Source organism: Crinia signifera, chromosome 3 (assembly GCF_055691185.1).
Source record: "Crinia signifera chromosome 3, ASM5569118v1, whole genome shotgun sequence".
NCBI classification, from domain to species: domain Eukaryota; kingdom Metazoa; phylum Chordata; class Amphibia; order Anura; family Myobatrachidae; genus Crinia; species Crinia signifera.
This window is the reverse complement of record NC_139219.1, coordinates 141,798,926-141,816,585: the sequence shown is the minus strand read 5'-3', so window position 1 is coordinate 141,816,585 and position 17,660 is coordinate 141,798,926. Positions and strand designations below refer to the sequence as shown.

Genomic DNA, 17,660 nt, shown 5'->3' with positions numbered 1-17,660 from the left:
TTATGACTAGGTGATTCATCGCGCCCTACGGGCGCTCTTCACACCGTCGTAAGGGGCTGCGCCCCCTTAATTTGTGAACATTTGCATATGAGAAAGATGGTTAGAATTGTATGAAAGATGCCATGTATTGCAACTTGAGTTATAGGTGAAATGTGTTAAATAGAGAGCATATGATGTGGAAGGGGGTGTGTATTGTTTTGTTTAATTAAAAAGCGGTTACAGAGTAAGAAGTACATTGATAGTGTGGATGGTACAGTGACATTTGTGGGTGTGGGGGGGGGCTGTGTGTGCATGTTGTTTAGGTGTGTGTGTGCAATAGTATAGTAGGGTGTTTCTGAGTCAGTGGCTCCCCACTGGCGGAGGTCACGACACAGGAAAACAGGAGGCTGGGTAGTGATAGGGGTGTGTGGGCATAAGGGGGACTAAAGAGGAGGGTGGGAGATACTGTGCAGCTTCTGCCAGTGGGTGAGGGGCCAGCGTGGCAGTACAGGAGTACAGGATGGTGGCCCTTAGTCAGTGTCTCCTCCTACTGGGTGGGAGTTCGGGTGCATGAGAGCAGGAGGCTGGGCTATGAGGCATGATAGGGGCATGTGGGCAAAACAGCGTCAGCGACTCCCCAGTGGTGGAAGTTACGGTTCAGGAGAGCAGGAGGCTGGGTAGTGATAGGGGTGTGTGAGTATACGGGGGACTAAAGAGGGGCTTAGGGGTGCTGCCGTGGGTGGATGCCGTGAATTGCGGGAGGGGGGGGTCGCGGGGGGGGTGTGTGGGTACCGCGAATTGTGGGAGGGGGGGGGGGGGCGCGGGGGGTTGCAGTGAATCGCGGGAGGGTGGGTCGCGGGGGCAGGGGGTTGCCGCAATGACAGGAGGGGGGGTCAGGGGTGGGGAATCGCGGTAGAGGGGTCGTGGGGGGCACCGTGAACAGCGGGAGGGGGGGCCCGGGGGGTTGGCGCGAATTGTGGGAGGGGGGGTCGCGGGGTGCCGCAATCGCAGGAGGGGGGTGTCACGGGGTGGGGTCGCGAATCGCGGGAGTCACCGGGGGTGCCGCGAATTGCGGGGGGTGTGCTGCAAATCGCGGGAGGGGGGTCGCGGGGGGTGCCGCGAATCGCCACAAGAAAAAATCAACACAGAAAGTTCAACACATGTAATTGTTGACATAAGTGTGGCACTTCATCGGTGTCCATGTCGACACATGAGAATGAATATGAAAACATTAAAAAAAAGAAAAATAAATCTTCAAAAACTCATGTCAACCTTTTTCATTGTCGACCATAGCCGTGCCAGTGTTTTGCATGTGCCATTTAATCCTGGGGTTGCCGTGAATCGCGCGTGGGGGTGGGGGGGAGAGTTGGAGGTGAGGGGTGTCCGCGAATCACAGGAGGAGGGGTCGTGGGTGGATGCCGTGAATTGCGGGAGGGGGGGTCGCGGGGGCGGGGGGTTGCCGCAATGACAGGAGGGGGGGTCAGAGGTGGGGAATCGCGGTAGGGGGGGTTGTGGGGGGCACCGTGAACCGCAGGAGGGGGGGCCCGGGGGGTTGGCGCGAATCGTGGGAGGGGGGGTCGCGGGGTGCCGCGAATCGCAGGAGGGGGGGGTGTCACGGGGTGGGGCCGCGAATCGCGGGAGTCACCGGGGGTGCCGCGAATTGCAGGGGGTGTGCTGCATATCGCGGGAGGGGGGTCGCGGGGGGTAAATGTTGACATAAGTGTGGCACTTCATTGGTGTCCATGTCGACACATGAGAATGAATATGAAAACATTGAAAAAGTGAAAAATAAATCTTGTCAACCTTTTTCATTGTCGACCATAGCCATGTCAGTGTTTTGCATGTGCCATTTAATCGTGGGGATGCCGTGAATGGGGGGGGGGAGGGAGGGAGGTGCATACCTCCCAACATGACCCTCTCCAGGAGGGACACATTGCTCTGTTTCTGGACTTTCTTCTTAATTTATGGATTACCATCACCTGTGCTTAAACACCTTTCTTATCAATTACCCTGTTTAAAACAGGTGATGACAATCATAAATTAAGATGGAAGTCCACAACCCAGCGTTACAGCTCCAGACACACTTTGAGTGACAGATGTAGCCAAATATATAAGAGATGCTGCTAATGAGAGAGATATATGTATATATAAAGGTGTGTTACCTGGTGGGGAGGGGGCATAGTATAGATACCAGTATGATGTTAATGAACTTCCTGTGGATACAGGTGATTGTTAGAGGCGTGATTGAAAGCCCTATATAAGTGAGACCTATGTCATATGAGGCCAGTTGTGCTTGTGTGTTGGATTACTGCCATGATTAAGGACCTTGTATGGTCCGAAACGTCGGCTTACTCTCAGCAATGAGAAAATAAAGGACTTTTTGCAGACTATGAGTTTGGTGAGTGCCCTGGACCCTTGGATTATATATATTATTATACATTATATAGATATGTTATATATATATATATATATATATATATATATTTATATATTTTTTATTACCATGATTTCTTTGACAAATACTGAATGTATCAGTCCTCTTAAACGCAAAGTAAACATATAACTAAGATTATTGCACCTCATGATGGTTTTTGAACATCCCATCTGTGATGAATGTTAACATGGTCAAGGTCAACATGGTGATTGTCGACATTTGGACCTTGTGAACCTGGTGCCGTCGACAAAACATGCCAGACCCACCTTTTGTATCACTCAGTGGTAGATTTATTAAGCTTGATGAAGTGATAAAGCGTTGGTGAGCGGCTAAAGTGTCTGTTTTTTTTATCACCTGCCAATTAGCCCCTAACTGTCATTTTTCAAACCAAGCCTGTAACTTCACAGTTATAAGCTGATTGGCCGGTGATAAAAAAAAACCAGACACTTTAGCCCTTAACTGAGCTTAATAATTCTGCCCCACAATTCCTTTAAAAAGAGAAAATCCACCAAGGCTACCTTTGGTAGATGCTGCTCAGTCGATTCAACACAAGCCTATTGCAATAGGCTATGCTCCTTTGGGTTGGTCTATGTTATCTCTCCCTTCCTATCCTTCCCCTTTACTTCACGCCTGTGCGTCTTACAGGCATTTAGAGTTTTCACTATATACACACTAGTATACAATTATTGTCTAAATGCAAATAGATAATATCCATTATGATTTGTATTGAAATATTTGCAAACCAAAGTAAAATAAAGTCTTCAAAAAACACATAGGAAAGACCATTTGTATTCTAGTCTGTACAAAATGGCATACTTACACTTTTTATCCCTGCAAAGTGTGTGGTTCTTCTCCTTGCAATGGCATCTGGTGTTGTGATAAAAAATTTCAACTTCTCTGAACTTTTACTGGTTGGAGTCTTGTAGGGCTGAGGGCTTATTGGGCTGCAAGATGCTGAACGAGGACAAATGGGGATAACTAATGTGATTTTAAGAGAAGTGGGAGACGTGGACAATGAAAATGCCAGAAGCAGGAAGCAGCATGGCAAGAGAAAGAAAGAGAAGGAGCCTGTTAATACCACCAAGAGAAATGACATAAACCAAAACCATCAAGTCACCCTGGAAACCCAAGTACTTTAAAATTAGATCCAATACTTATACCCATGGTATATTCTCTCCCATTGGCAGCCTTCATGATACCAGACACTGCACGTCTCAGGAAGTGACAGGTTTCTCAATGTAAACTAAATGCACAATCAACACTGATGGTTTTGGTATGGTCTTTCACAAAACATCTGCTACCACAATGATTACTGAATTATTAATAGATCAGAGTTCAAACAGAAAAGGACAGACCCTTCCACCATACAAGTTGTTGTAGGAATTTAGTGAACCACAATCAGAAAGCAAAGCTTTGGCAGAGATAGGTACAATAATAACCATGCACAGTTCAATGCCATCATACAGGCTATATATACACAGCACTTTTACACAACACAATGTACCAAAAAATGAACTAAGTTACTGTTTGCAAAGTGTATTGACCATTCAAAAATAAAAATAAGAGTGGCTTATACGGCCTACACACATGCCGATATTAAGGCATTTTCTAAGCGATTTTGCTTAGTTTGGCAAAATCGCTTAGCAAATGCCCTCACATCGGTGTATGTGTGGGGGCTATATCAACAGCAGTGCGCGTCCCTGCGCGTCTTTATCGCTGGCCGAGATTGATGGACAGTGTCCATCAATCTCGGCATCGGCAGGGTTCTCCCACCGGAGAACACTGGTGCTGTCTGCTCGCTTAGCACACAGAGCTGACAGCTCGCTCTGTGTGTGGGCCGTCAGCTCTGTGTGCTATGCGATAGCGGCGCAGCACAGCCCGACCTAGCATAGCTAGGTAGCCCTGCACACATCGCTATGTGTGTAGGGCCCATTAGCCAGACTGATGCTTTGATCAATAACTTTGCAACAAAAACATGCAACACACATGAAGAGCTACAGCAAGAAAAGACAGACTATATCTCTTGCAATCCATTCACAGATACACACACACAACTGCATGCTTCACATGATGTAAAGAAATCATAGACAATAAGACCCCAAAACATTGGTATGCGTTGAACAATGTACCTGCATCTCCAGAGAGGGCAGCTGTGCTTTTACTTCTGGCCAAGTAAGAGTGTGTGGGAGTTAGCAATCTCGTCACCACACTGGACTCCCATGGACTAAGCTGCGGTCTGCGACCTAGTTGCCATATAATTACATATACAATATTAGACCCTAACATTTTCTACTTATTTCTCTATTATAAAAAATTAAATAACCAAAAAATATCATCCAATAATACAAGCACAGCACCGAGTATTCATGTTGACCTAAATGTAACTAATTACTGTATATAAAAAAAAATCTAATTAATGTATGTTATTCTAAATTTATTTCATTTCAGACCATTACAGTACCTCTGGAGAAACTTACGGTTACAGAGTGACCTCATATTTGCATATTAATATTGCAATTTTTGCCATCTCTTATTAAGTACCTTACATTCCAAAAGAACTTAATGTTACAAAATATTTTGGATAATTTTTGCAATAATTGGACACTTTCAAATTACCTTGGAGCTAATCTGTGTATATGTGGCATGCATTTCTATTGTCCCATTCCTAAGAAATTTTAGGGAACCCAAGCATGAAATTGTACAATTGCCTTGTGGTGTTTTTACTATAGCAAAATATTTTTATACAGACTAAAGGCAGGAATTTCATTCGCTGCAGTAATACTAATTGATCCCCTATCAAATTATTCCCAAATCCAGATCACCAGCAGACCTTATATGGGATTTCTTTTTCTTCGGGCCCTCTGCATGCTCCCCAAAAAAATATAATAAAATAATACCCATTAAGTAGCCAATTTTCACAAAGCCAGCAGTGTTAACACAAACAGATGTGTCCTCCTCCATCACTGCAGTCACATTTAACCAATGCAGATCATCTTTTTGTGCATTTTTCTTCATTATGCAAAAAAATATGACTGCGCTGGTTAGATTGTCTGGGAAACACTGTAACGTAGCAATTTGATTACATTTTTGGGGCTAACCTCTAAGGGTAGAAGTAGTCGTGGTAAATTACCGGGGGGCTATTTGATCCTCTCAAGGGCCCTTATTCTAGATCGTGCGGTACGGCCCGCGTGTGGCCGTACCGCCGATGTTTTTGCACTGCACATGCGCAGAGGTCAATCTGCGCATGTGCAGCCCCCTTCGCCGCAGACGGATTTCGTCCGCCGCAAAGGGGGCGGATAGGGGCGTGAGAGGCATCATGCCCTCATTTCCCTATGTGTACGCCCCGCGTTTCATGGGCGTTCCCATGCAAACGCGGGGCGTATGCATGGTAATGAGGGCATGACGCCCTCATTACCATGACATGGGGGCGGAAAGCTGACGTCGCCGGATGTCAGCTTTCAGCCCCCATACAAGCTACCACACGGACGATTGTCCGTGTGGTCTTAGCTTGCGGGAGCTGCCGCGGCGTGCGGGCCTGCCTTCGATGGTCGTCGACCATCGAAGGCAGGGGGCAGCTCCCACCATGGTGGAGGCGTAGCCTCCACCATTTTTGAGCGGATCGCCAGCCGTCCGTGTATGGACGGCCGTGGCGATCCGTCTGGTGGGCGGCCCTTGGTTTGTGCGGTCGGAGCCCCGTGTGCGGCTCTGACCGCACCAACCAGAATAAGGGCCAAGGTTATGCAATTAGGCCCAAAGCCAGGAGTGATCAAATTACTCCCACCTTTCTTAGCAGGTCTAAAAAGTAAAATCCCCTATAACTCAAGTATTAAAGGCTACCTAAACCTTGTTACTTAGCACCCCTGTCATTGAGAACAATTCTCATCAGTAATACATGGGGTGAAAGCTGTATGAGCGCACATAAAGGTGCTGGTATTGCTTCTCCCGATAATGACCCTTCTTACATCCACTGCTCTCTGCTTTAATGGCCATTTACCTGTGTTAATGCCCATTAACAAGGCTATCAGGGGAAACCGGGAGTGCAAATGAATAGCCACGGGAGCAACCACCAGTTTTAAACCCCTGTAAATTTACCACCATTAATTAAATTCCCTCTTAAGACTTAATTTAATAATAATAACAACAACAACAACACCTTAATATATGGGGGCTATCCAGTTTAAATACAGCTTAAATGGTTCTTTACAAATCTGTAAATAAATGTAATCTATGTAAATGTAAACCCTGTAGGAAAAAGCAATCTAAATGTCCAAAAATGTAAAAAGGCAAAAATGGATACTTGAAATAAGTTAAAATGGTAGGAGCTAGTAACAAACTACCAACACGCAGTATCAGAAAACAAAAATTCATGACACTATACCTCTGTCTGGAGAATGAAGTAATGTTGCAGAAGATGTGGAGAGGCGCTTGGTAATAACTGCATCAACATGTTTCGAAAGGTTCATTGTTGAAACTGACCTCCTTTCGGGATCTAGAACAAATTGAAATATTGCTTATCGGCAGACCACAGATAAAATGTATTATCCCATCAATGCACTGTCAGGTAATTACATGGTTGTTGCCTGTAAGTCTTGTACCCAAGTAAACCTACAATGCAGTGCCCAGCCAAACCAGGATATAATCTGCAGGATTGACTAGAATAAAAAGGACACCCCTTATCCAAAAACACTAGCCAAGCCTACATCTTGAACAAACTCAAATTTTTATTGGTGGAGGTGAATAGAAAAGTTACTGGTGTTGAAACAATTCTTAAAACCTCTATGAAGAGGTAAATTAAATGTTCAGATCCATAACCCAAATCACAGTTACAGTAGCTTGAGGTTAAAAAAAAAACTGGGTGTAAAGCAGCTTCTCTAGACAGATAAAAGAAACTGAGGCTGAGTTTGAGTTGGATGCAATGCAGATTGTCACATAACTTGCCATTTTATTGTAATGCATTTAAATCCCATAAGGACTAACTGAGCCTCTAGGATGCAAGAATCAAATAGACAGTTCTGTGCTGTGACTGCGAGGTTGATGTTCAAATGCACAATGATTCTGTCTTATGGGTATGTAACAGGTGTTTCACAAGACAGATTTTGGATTTAGGTGTATGATAATATTCTCTGCCCATACCATAGCATGAGGCTGCTCCAAGTGCAGATGGTGCTTCCGATGGCTGAGACTGCAGCCACTCAAAGGGGAAAATATACTAAGGGGGGTAATTCAATGTCAGGGTCACGGCAGTCGAGCTTGCTCGACCGCCGTGACCCAGTCCCGTTCTCGGTCAGCTCGACTGAGAACACGCTGGCGGGATTCAATGTCTCGCCTGCCGGGGAGCGAAAAGGGGGCGTGGCCGCGAGTTGCGGCCGGGAAGAGGCGAGCTGCAGCCGGCAGCTCGTCACTTCCCGGCTGTTCTCGGCAGAACGAGCCCGACAGCTAGTGATGTCTGGCTCATTCTGCCGAGATACCCTGCTCAATGGTGTCGGGGAAGACAGCATTGAATAGGGCCCGGCGGGCATCTCCCCGATGGGAGGTGCTCGCCGGAGATTGAATATCCCCCTAAGATGGGAGTTCTATTTAATATGGGATGTTGCTATGGGCGACCAATAAGAATCTACTTCTAGTTAATTTGCACCTTCTAGAAGATAATAGACTCTGATTGACAACATCCTATCTGAAATAGAACTCCCATCTTAGAAAAATTTACCTAAAAAAGCTTTCCCGTGTCCTTCTGCATTCAGATGCGCAGCTGTACACCAGGGGAAGGGCTGATATTAGCATAAAGTTGCAGAAGCTACTACAGATACAGCTGCAACATCATACTCAGAATCAGCCCCATAATGTGATCGTCCGTACATAATGCTATGTAGCACAACTAGTTAGCTCAGCAAGTGCAGGAGTCTTTCATAGGAAAAGTATAATTACCAATACTGATCTGGATAGATAGAACCAACGTGTTCCAGTATTAATATGGTTACAGATTCTAGGATCTGAGGGGTAGATTTATTAAGCTCAGTGAAGTGATAAAGTGTCTGGTTCTGATCACCGGCCAATCAGCTCATAACACTGAAGTGACAAGCTAGGTAGGAGCTGATTGGTTGGAGATAAAAACCAGACACTTTATCACTTAACCGAGCTTAATAAATCTGAATTAACTAAAGCTGGGTACACGCTGAAAAGAAAAACATCCGAGCAGCTGATTTGAACTGTAGTAAATCTGTAAATATGTACTATGCTACTTAATAAAACATTAGGTATTTAAGCAATCACTGCAAGTACTGTACAAGATACTCAGACAAGAAACACGCTTTCTTACTACTGTTCCCATAAGAGAACACAAGCACAGAGACAACACACACAGATCACAGGGAAAAGAAAACACTGCAATACAAAAGGAAATGGATAAAGAGAACTGCAATATGAAACATATTAGAAAAAGTGAAAGGAATTGTAGCCAAATTAATACTGTAAAAATTGGCACAAATTAAGTAGGTATTGCTGGGCTACGCTTCACTGTGGGAATACATAAATTAAGTTATTTACTGCTTTATATTTAGTAACTAGAAGCATGGTGATTGGAAAGTATAAAACCACAAAAGGTATGAAATACTACATTTTGGTTTACAGGCAACACACCAGTAATACTAGAATCGCAATCCAAGTGGTGATTTTAGAAGATAAGTTGGCCTATTGCTAACATATAAGAAAACAGTGACATGGAATATTAGTGTGTGTGTCAGTAATGTATTTCTGTACCAAATGCAGCATGAAAGACTTTGGAAACTAACAAATGGGTTCTACGTCACAAAGGAAATAACGCAAAAGCAGTGGTTAAGGGGAAGGTCACACACAGTGGTTCAAGTACCACCTCTTCTAACACCACCCTTTGCTTGGAGATGGTGTGCCAGGTCAGATAAATCGACAGTGGCGAAAGAGAAGTCAAAGTAACCTAGGAAAAGAACATGCAAAAGTGATGAAAAAGGAACAAAAAAAATGAAAGAGGGAGAAATTTAAGAATAAATAATAATAATAAATTATGGTTTGTGAGATTTAAGTCGAACAAAACGAGAAAAAAAAAACCTTCGACAGTTAACCCTCGCTCGACAGACATTGAATACCCCCTTACACTACCGGTAGAGAAGGTTAAACAGTCACTTCCATTAATGCTGGTAACTCTCTTACACTTAGTGGCTTACTAGACACCAATATAAATCTTAATAATAGAAGGTAGCTGGACCCAAGTTATTAGAAGCTTATTAGCAATTTGCCCAAGTTCTCTTAATTATGTTTAAAACAATTTAAAATGGAAGAATAGTATCTGAAACTACTGTACCGCTTGATAAATTAATTTGACATTCAGAACTGTGCTATCTTCATTCCAGCACTATAACCACTAATGTCACATGGGCAATTTTCGCTTGCAGTCGGATGGCACCTGATGCTCCTAATATAATCTTGGATGGACTTCGTTCATTTAACCATGAATCATGGGGCTATTTTATGTTCAACATCAAGGTGGCTCTGCAAATAGCATCTAATCTGCTTTCAGGTGCAGGAATCATTCCATCTTGGTACACACTAAACGATGTTTGTACCCAGCGAGATTGGCAGTGCTTGGAAACTAATAACGGCAAATGTATACACACACACGTAATGATACTGGCTGCAAAAAGCGGAGGTGGGTCCTCTGTTTTCTTGCATGTAGAGAGGACGGAGGATGTCACGGACAACATGTGGGAATGTGCGTCGCCTGAAACATTGTGCGTACACACTAGACAATATTTCGATGATGACACCAGTTTCATCTGAATCAGCAAATCATTATGAATATAGTCAATTGCATACCCTGCTTAAGACAGGTCTTTCTTATGTGTCTACCAGTCTTTCTGGCAGTGTTTTATCTATCATGGGTGCAGTTCAAGCAAGTTCATGGGTCCAGAGTGGCCCTGTACTGCACACTCTTCGCCATCACTGTGCCTCCCTTACATTGTGCCAACTCCCAGTGCTTGCCCATTTTCTATAAACAGGAGCTAGCAAAGATTCTGCCTCTGTACCAAAGTCTTAGCTCTCTATTATCAGAAATATGTTGGCATTGGACAAGCTAAAGGAGCTGGTGCACCACACGACAGGCACAAATATAAACAGGTGTAGGGCCCAAGTTCGGTATGCAGTCAGTGGATAGACAACTAAGGTATGTCGTCTATCACCTATACCGTAACCCCAAGTTCTTGGTACTGCTTACTATATTGGTTCCTTCTTCAATTACTGCGCATTACTCTGCAATATGCTGCATATTTATCTTTACATTTCAAGTTTTATTTGTATAAGTCTATAGATAAGTGATGTTACAGATAATCTTTATTGACATCCTTAATGGTATATAACTCTGTGTTTACATGGTGGTTTGTGTTCACGGACACAGCAAGGTTCAACCCAGTGGCAGGCCTTCTGCCTCCAGAACATGTGACCTCATGACTTCATAAAGAGGGGGCTAGGCAGAGAGCAGCCAAGTTGCAAAGCACTTCTCCAGGCTGTAATGAGCCTTTCCAGGTGCCTCAAGCTGGAGCAAGTGTATAAATGGGGCAACAACGATGCCACTGCCTCAGCATTACAGCACCCACCACACATTCCTTCCTACAGCCAAAATTATCTCTATAGTCTAAGGTGGCCTGTGAACAATCTTCCTTTCTGGACTGATGAAGATGCCAGTTCTGTTTATCCATAATCTCTCAATTTTAGCAATAAACACTTATTATTTATTAACATTTGTTAAATGAAGTAAGCTTTGTCTCTCATGGTGGATTGGATGTGGGATGTAAACGTGCACTCATCTCTACTACATTCCACAAGAGTGCCTTTGTGGCACCATTTTTTTTTTCTATATATACAGTACCTTTGACAGAGTACAGTCATTTACAATTGGGAAGATAATAGCAAAAGCCTAACTCAATATTACCTGAACTGCTAACGCTCGTGTTGCTTTGTAGTGCACCGCCCCAAGACCATCTGTTATTTTTCTGTTTTGGCTTCTGACTTCTTTCCATCGTCCGCCGTACTACTGCTTCATGACGTTTCTTAGGAAAAAAAAAATTGTTAATACAGTATATGTAATATCATACCTATACAGGTTGAGTATCCCTTATCTGAATTATTTTGAAAACCATACATTCCAGAATGTTTTTTTGATAAAAACTTACTGGGGACATTTGTAACAGCACTTCTGGGGATATGATATGTAATTGGCACTATTAGAGACATCTGTAAATGGCACTACTGAACACATGATATGTAACTGGCACTACTGGGGACATGATATGTAACTAGCACTACTGGGGACATGATATGTAACTGGCACTATGTATGTGCAAGAAAATGATTGCTTGGCATTCAAATTCTGTATCTGAGATAGTACACAAATTTTGTTTCATGTTTTGAAACCTTGTTTTTTTGAACAAATATATATATGTGTGTATTTCATGTGGTTGATGTGTTACTACAGCATAAATGCAAGATACTTCAAAATAAATAATTGAAATATTAAAATATTCTGAAATACGGAATAATCCGTTATCCAAAATTCTCCTGGTCCCGAGCATTTTGGATAAGGGATACTCAACCTGTATTCGAAAATTGTTATTGATGAGAGTTTCTTTCCCTCTCTTTTGGGAGATCTATGTAAGGAAGAAAATCATGAACTGTAACACAAGGTATTAACGCATAGTTATTTTCGAAAGGGCAGTTAGATACCAAACTCTCCAAACCCCCCCCCCCCCCTCCATGACCAAACTTAATAATAAAAACCCATAGATGCGAGAAGCGCTCCATGGCACATAAAGCGACCTACTTTTTCTTCCTCTAGTTTCTGCTTTCGTTTCTCATCCACTGCAGCGCGCCTCCTTTCCTCTTTGATCCTCTGTTCTTCTAGTTTCTTTTTGCGCTCCTCCATGTGCTTCTCATAGTGCTGCCGAGCTCTCATCTCCTTTTCTAACCATAAAGATTCTCTTGCAGCTAAAATGAGAGAGAACTGATTAATATCACTTCTGCATGAGTGCTGCTGTTGTTCCTAAAGACTACTGCAAAAACACCTTGTGTGACATCTTTAATATGTCACAGTTCAGTTTGAACAAGGTTTGTTCTTTTTCCCTCCAAGAAAATATCTGTTTTAGATGTAATGATACTGCATACCACACACACGGATATACATCCTTGCTTTTCCGACATTTTTGATCGGAGGACAACACTGTCTTTATGAACACTATTATTTATTTATTAATCAAATCACAAAAACATTCCTGCCACTCCCCTGGGATGGAACCTATTAGTCTACTGTGCACGAGTGTGCATATATACGCACACATATCATATATATATATATATAAAATTTATTTTTTTACCTATTGACATACCTGTTATATGGGTAAAAAAGACTCATCACATTTTAGTTCCAATTATTGTAACTATCATTAGCAAGCTTATGAATTGACTTATAGATTTGACATATCAGGGGTACACACTTGCCAAAAGGCTTGCGATTTAATGGCGGTTTGTAAAAATGGCTGATATATCTGCCAATGTGTGTGTACCCAGTTTTACAGAGAACTCTGCATAAACAATACATCAAATGTTTGGATTTTCTTTTTACACTAAGGGGGGTATTTAATCACCGGGACCACCTCTCCCTATTCAATGCTGTCTTCCGACAGCATTGAGCAGGATTTCTCGGCAGAATGAGCCCGACTTTACTAGCTGTGGGGCTCGTTCTGCCGAGAATGGCCGGGAAATGACGAGCTGCCGGCTGCAGCTCGCCTCTACCCGGCCGCAACTCGCGGCCACGCCCCCTTCTCGCTCCCTGGCAGGCGGGACATTGAATCCCGCCTGCATGTTCTCGGTCGAGCTGACCGAGAATGGGACAGGGTCATGGCGGTCAAACAAGCCGTGACCTAAACATTGAATACCCTAAGCCTGTGAAGTAACAAATTGCAGGTTCATATAAAAGTAGAACATTTTACCCCTTTCTAGCAAATAAAAATATCTGTTCTCCCATTGAAGACTAGACAAACACTCCAGCACTATTTAAGGTCTTTAGAAAATCGGGAAACATGCCTGTCAAGGTCTTTTGGAGACAACATCTTCCCGTAGCTTCCAACAAACAGAACTCAGTGGGTTTGGGGGGTGCTGGGGGGGGCGGGGGTGGAGAGTTGTTGAGGAATCCTTCAGCTGCTGCACATTCTGCCACATATCATTTATACAGAGTTCTGTACATGTTTGTGCATTCTTGTGAAGAGATGTAATAATTCAGGTAATTGATAGGGATATTTGAATTATTTTTTTTTTTTTTACCTGCGCTTCCATTAAAATATGCACTTCATATATGCTATTACAATACAGAATATTAATAATATATAACATGTAATTGTGGTATTTTACAATTCCTAAATGTCACCATTATTTCCAGTATTTGTACTACTTATACATATTATAGTCAAAAAATGATCTTTACTCCTCATCCCAAAAAAATGGGTTTAGGGTAACCACCAACAAGGCTCAATCTAAGAAGAAGCTTTGCCTCATCAGCTGGTCAATTTCTGAACTGGATTAAAAAGGAAAACTACAGATAAAAGAAAGCTTATATATATGCTAGAGTCCGTTTGTGTGTCTCCGAAACCCTGCCATCTGTTAGCAGCGAGTGAAACAACATCTCTTTCTCTCACACATGCACAAACACAAAGGCAATCACAAGGTAGCAGACTAGCTTTCGAAGAGTTTGCTTCGAGCGGGCTTACTAGTTGTTATATCTGGAGATACTGGGGCGGATGGGACTTTTGGAAACTGTACAATGAAAACTAAATTAATATGATGATTCATCTTACTAAGCAAGTTTTACAGCTTATCACTAAATACTTGCTTAAAAACCATACCTATCAGCTTCTCACGTTCCTCTCGTCGCTCTCGGGCAAGTTTTTGTTTCTCATCAACCTTCAAAACAAGATGAGGTTCTAGAAAAAACACAGAGGCAAGACAAATCTATTAAAGCACAGTGAAAGTATAGTGGCAATATAAAGATATAGATTCAGGGAGTGTTGGTGGTGGGGGTTAGAGTCTGGAACATGAACTTTCAAATCACAGTATATTTCAAAATAAATTAAGCTAGGTGTAATTTTCTGTATACAATCACTGCAGCACAACAGATCTCTATTGTGTGTGGCTGCAGCAGATTGGATATGTTGTTGCACACTAAACACATCTGCTTAGTTGCAATGGTTTTAAACTGATTATTACAACTACAGATGAGTCTGCCTAGACCTAGTATTTATATGCCATATTGCAAGATTCCCAGTGAGGCAGAAATGCTCCACGGGTTAGTGCATCATATATTTATTACATTTTGTGTTTAATAAGTATATGAGTTAGCAAAAAGCCACACAGATTGTACAAGAGCTGCCAGGCCGTGACTAACTGCACAGTTCTTTTGCACAGATTCAGTCTCCGCTGCGCAGATGTACAAATCCCAGTAGTCTGTGTATACTAGCAATGCTGTTTTTTGCTGATTTTTTTTTTACAGTACTTATAGGGCACACATTTTGAGTAAAAAGACAAACAAAAGGTCAAATTTGCAGTATAATATGCTGAATGTAGACGGAAGGAGATATACCTGTGATAATATAAGAAATTAAATAATTGCTGAAGATAAATGTGGGAATAAGACTGAAAGAGGAATCTGTAGCCAAAGAAAAGAAAAGTGAGCGGGAATTGAAGAGGGTTTATCTGACATTAGGAATGGATGACGTGTCTCTTTATGTTTGTATGTCATGTATAATGTTTGGGATATGTGTAGTGGTAGGAGTTGTACATTGCAAATATGATGTATATGTCTATGTTAATTGTATGAAGATAAATAAATAAAGATTAATGAATTTAAAAAAAAGACACTTGTTAGAACTACCAGGCTTATTATTCAGGAGAAAAACCCTCCAAGTGTTAGCTGTCTGACTGCAGTATGCGAGGATGAACATTTGAGCCTTGTGTACTGCATTCTCAGAATTATCTATTTTAAATAAAGCGGGATACAAGTTGTATCATACAACTGAATTAAAGGGTGCAAACGCATCAGACAATTAGTAATATAGTAGGGCACAAGTCCAGTAAGTGTATGAATATGGTATAGGAGTTTTTGTGAATGTGTATTTACAAGTGTGTATACAGTATGTGTAGCCTTGATTCCCAAAAGAACAACATGAATCCGTAATAAGATATATATTACCAGGTGAACTGGAATTACTAACGGAGTGAAAAATGTGTAGTAACAAATGGACAAGCATTAATTGTTTATTGAATAGTGTTCCTAAACTGAAAACCACAGATAGACAGAAGTCCTTTGGCTGAAGTTCAGGTGAATTGAAGCAACCAGACATTGGTCTAACTCACCAGACTTGGATAACGCGCTGTCTTTTACATTACAACTCAAAGCCATCTTCTTCTCTTGGATCTTACTATGGGAACTTTCAGGAGCTAAAAAAAAGGATACACATAGAAAATTAATACAAAAGATAGCAAATTTAAGGAAGGTAATTACAACAGCCAGCTACTTGCAATTACTGGTCGTGTTGCGTGTATTGTAAACAGGGGTTGTGTGTCTGTCTCTATGTTTATTCATGCAAAACAGAATTACTTTAGATACACGTGTGTTGATCCATGTCTTTTGCTGTAAACCCATAAATATTTATGCAGCGCTTTAATGAGAATATGTATTTCCTACCACATGGACACACACATACTGTAGGATTATTATTTTCTGATGTCACATAACCTACTAGAAGTTTTCTGTTTGTTTTTAGGTAACTGGAGCACATACAGAAAACTCATGCAAACACATGGAGAAACCATACAAGCTCAACACAGACATGGCCTTGGTCAGGAATTGAACACTTAACTTCAACGCTAAGGGGGTTATTCTAGTTCACTCTGACAAATTCCTTCTTAGATGGACAAAACCATGTGCACTGCAGGTGGGGCAGATGTTACTTGTGCAGAGAGAATTAGATTTCGGTGGGGTTTTACTTCAAAGTGAGATCTATATTGCAGTGTAAAAATAAAGCTGCCAGTATTTATCCTGCACAGAAACAAAATAACTCACCTAAATCTAATACCCCTTTCCCATTGCAGCTCTTAAATGGTAATTTGCCATTTTTTTTGCCTTTAAACGGGTAGAGCTGCAGTGGGAATGCTCCAGGTTGCTGTACCCGTTTAAAAATACCGTATTTTTAAAAATGGGCAAAAAGCAGAGTTTTACACGTTTAAAAGCCATTTTTTCGGCAGTGGGAAAGTGGTACCCCCCCCCCCACTGCCATAACCAGCACCAGGCTGTAAGAGCCGGGGCTGGTATTAAAAAAATCAGGAAACCCGACAAATAGGGTTTCTCTGATTTTTTAAAACCAGCCGCAGGCTCCAGGTCCGGGGCTGGTTCCCAAAATACGGGGGACAAAATGACTAGGGGTCCCCCATATTTTAAGAACCAGCCCCAGGCCAAACCAGCCAGCAGGGTAATGTCACAGCCGAGGGACACTTATTAGATAAGGTCCCGCGGCCAAAACATTCATCCCTACTGACCAGTCAGCCTGGCCAGGGTGTCCATTGTGTAATGTATGTATTATTTTTCTGTGTTGTCAGTGTGTGTTTATTTAACTATTTATTTTACTGTAGAACTACAAGTGCCAGCGGGCCCTTTAATGCCCCGCATGCTGGGACTTGTGGTTCTCCAAGTCCCAGGGAGGCTTGCTGGGACTCATAGTTCCACAGTAAAAGACAATCGTTTATTCAATTTTTTTACACTTCAATCAGCCCAGTGACCACCACACAGGGTCACCGGGGACAGCACCAGGTTTCAGCCTGGTCAGGTAAGTCCTGGAGGGGGGGCCCTTTATTGGGGGTCCCCACTCCCCCAGGGCCCCTGGCCAGGCTGACTGGTCAGTAGGAATGAATGTTTTGGCCGTGGACCTTATCTAATAAGTGTCTCCCGACTGACATTACCCTGCTGGCTGGTTTGGCCTGGGGCTGGTTCTTAAAATACAGGGCACAGCCTTTTAACCCCCCCCCCCCCTTCATCTTTACTATTATAAATGGGTAAGTGGGAATGGGACAAAAGCGGCTTTTAAACGGTAATTTACTGTTTAAAAGCTGCAGTGGGAAAGGGTCTTTATGGCTCTTACCGTTTAAAGACCCGTTTAAAAAACGGGCCTTTACCTGTTTA

At 42.5% G+C, this 17,660-nt stretch overlaps 1 protein-coding gene across 5 annotated transcripts in view; it reads right to left on the bottom strand.

Annotated features, from left to right (window-relative positions):
- The window catches only part of MAP7 (microtubule associated protein 7), a 181,561-nt gene that overhangs the window by 48,888 nt on the left and 115,013 nt on the right, over window positions 1-17,660 (bottom strand). For 4 of the 5 annotated variants that reach the window (XM_083176626.1, XM_083176627.1, XM_083176624.1 and 1 more), the window contains exons 2-8: window positions 15,839-15,922; window positions 14,332-14,409; window positions 12,258-12,421; window positions 11,370-11,487; window positions 6,792-6,902; window positions 4,543-4,656; window positions 3,234-3,391 (exon numbers count right to left, since the gene is read on the bottom strand). In XM_083176626.1, the coding sequence (XP_083032752.1) occupies window positions 3,234-3,391; window positions 4,543-4,656; window positions 6,792-6,902; window positions 11,370-11,487; window positions 12,258-12,421; window positions 14,332-14,409; window positions 15,839-15,922 (827 nt within the window). The remainder of the gene's footprint in view (window positions 1-3,233; window positions 3,392-4,542; window positions 4,657-6,791; window positions 6,903-11,369; window positions 11,488-12,257; window positions 12,422-14,331; window positions 14,410-15,838; window positions 15,923-17,660) is intronic. The other variant, XM_083176625.1, reaches the window with a different exon arrangement.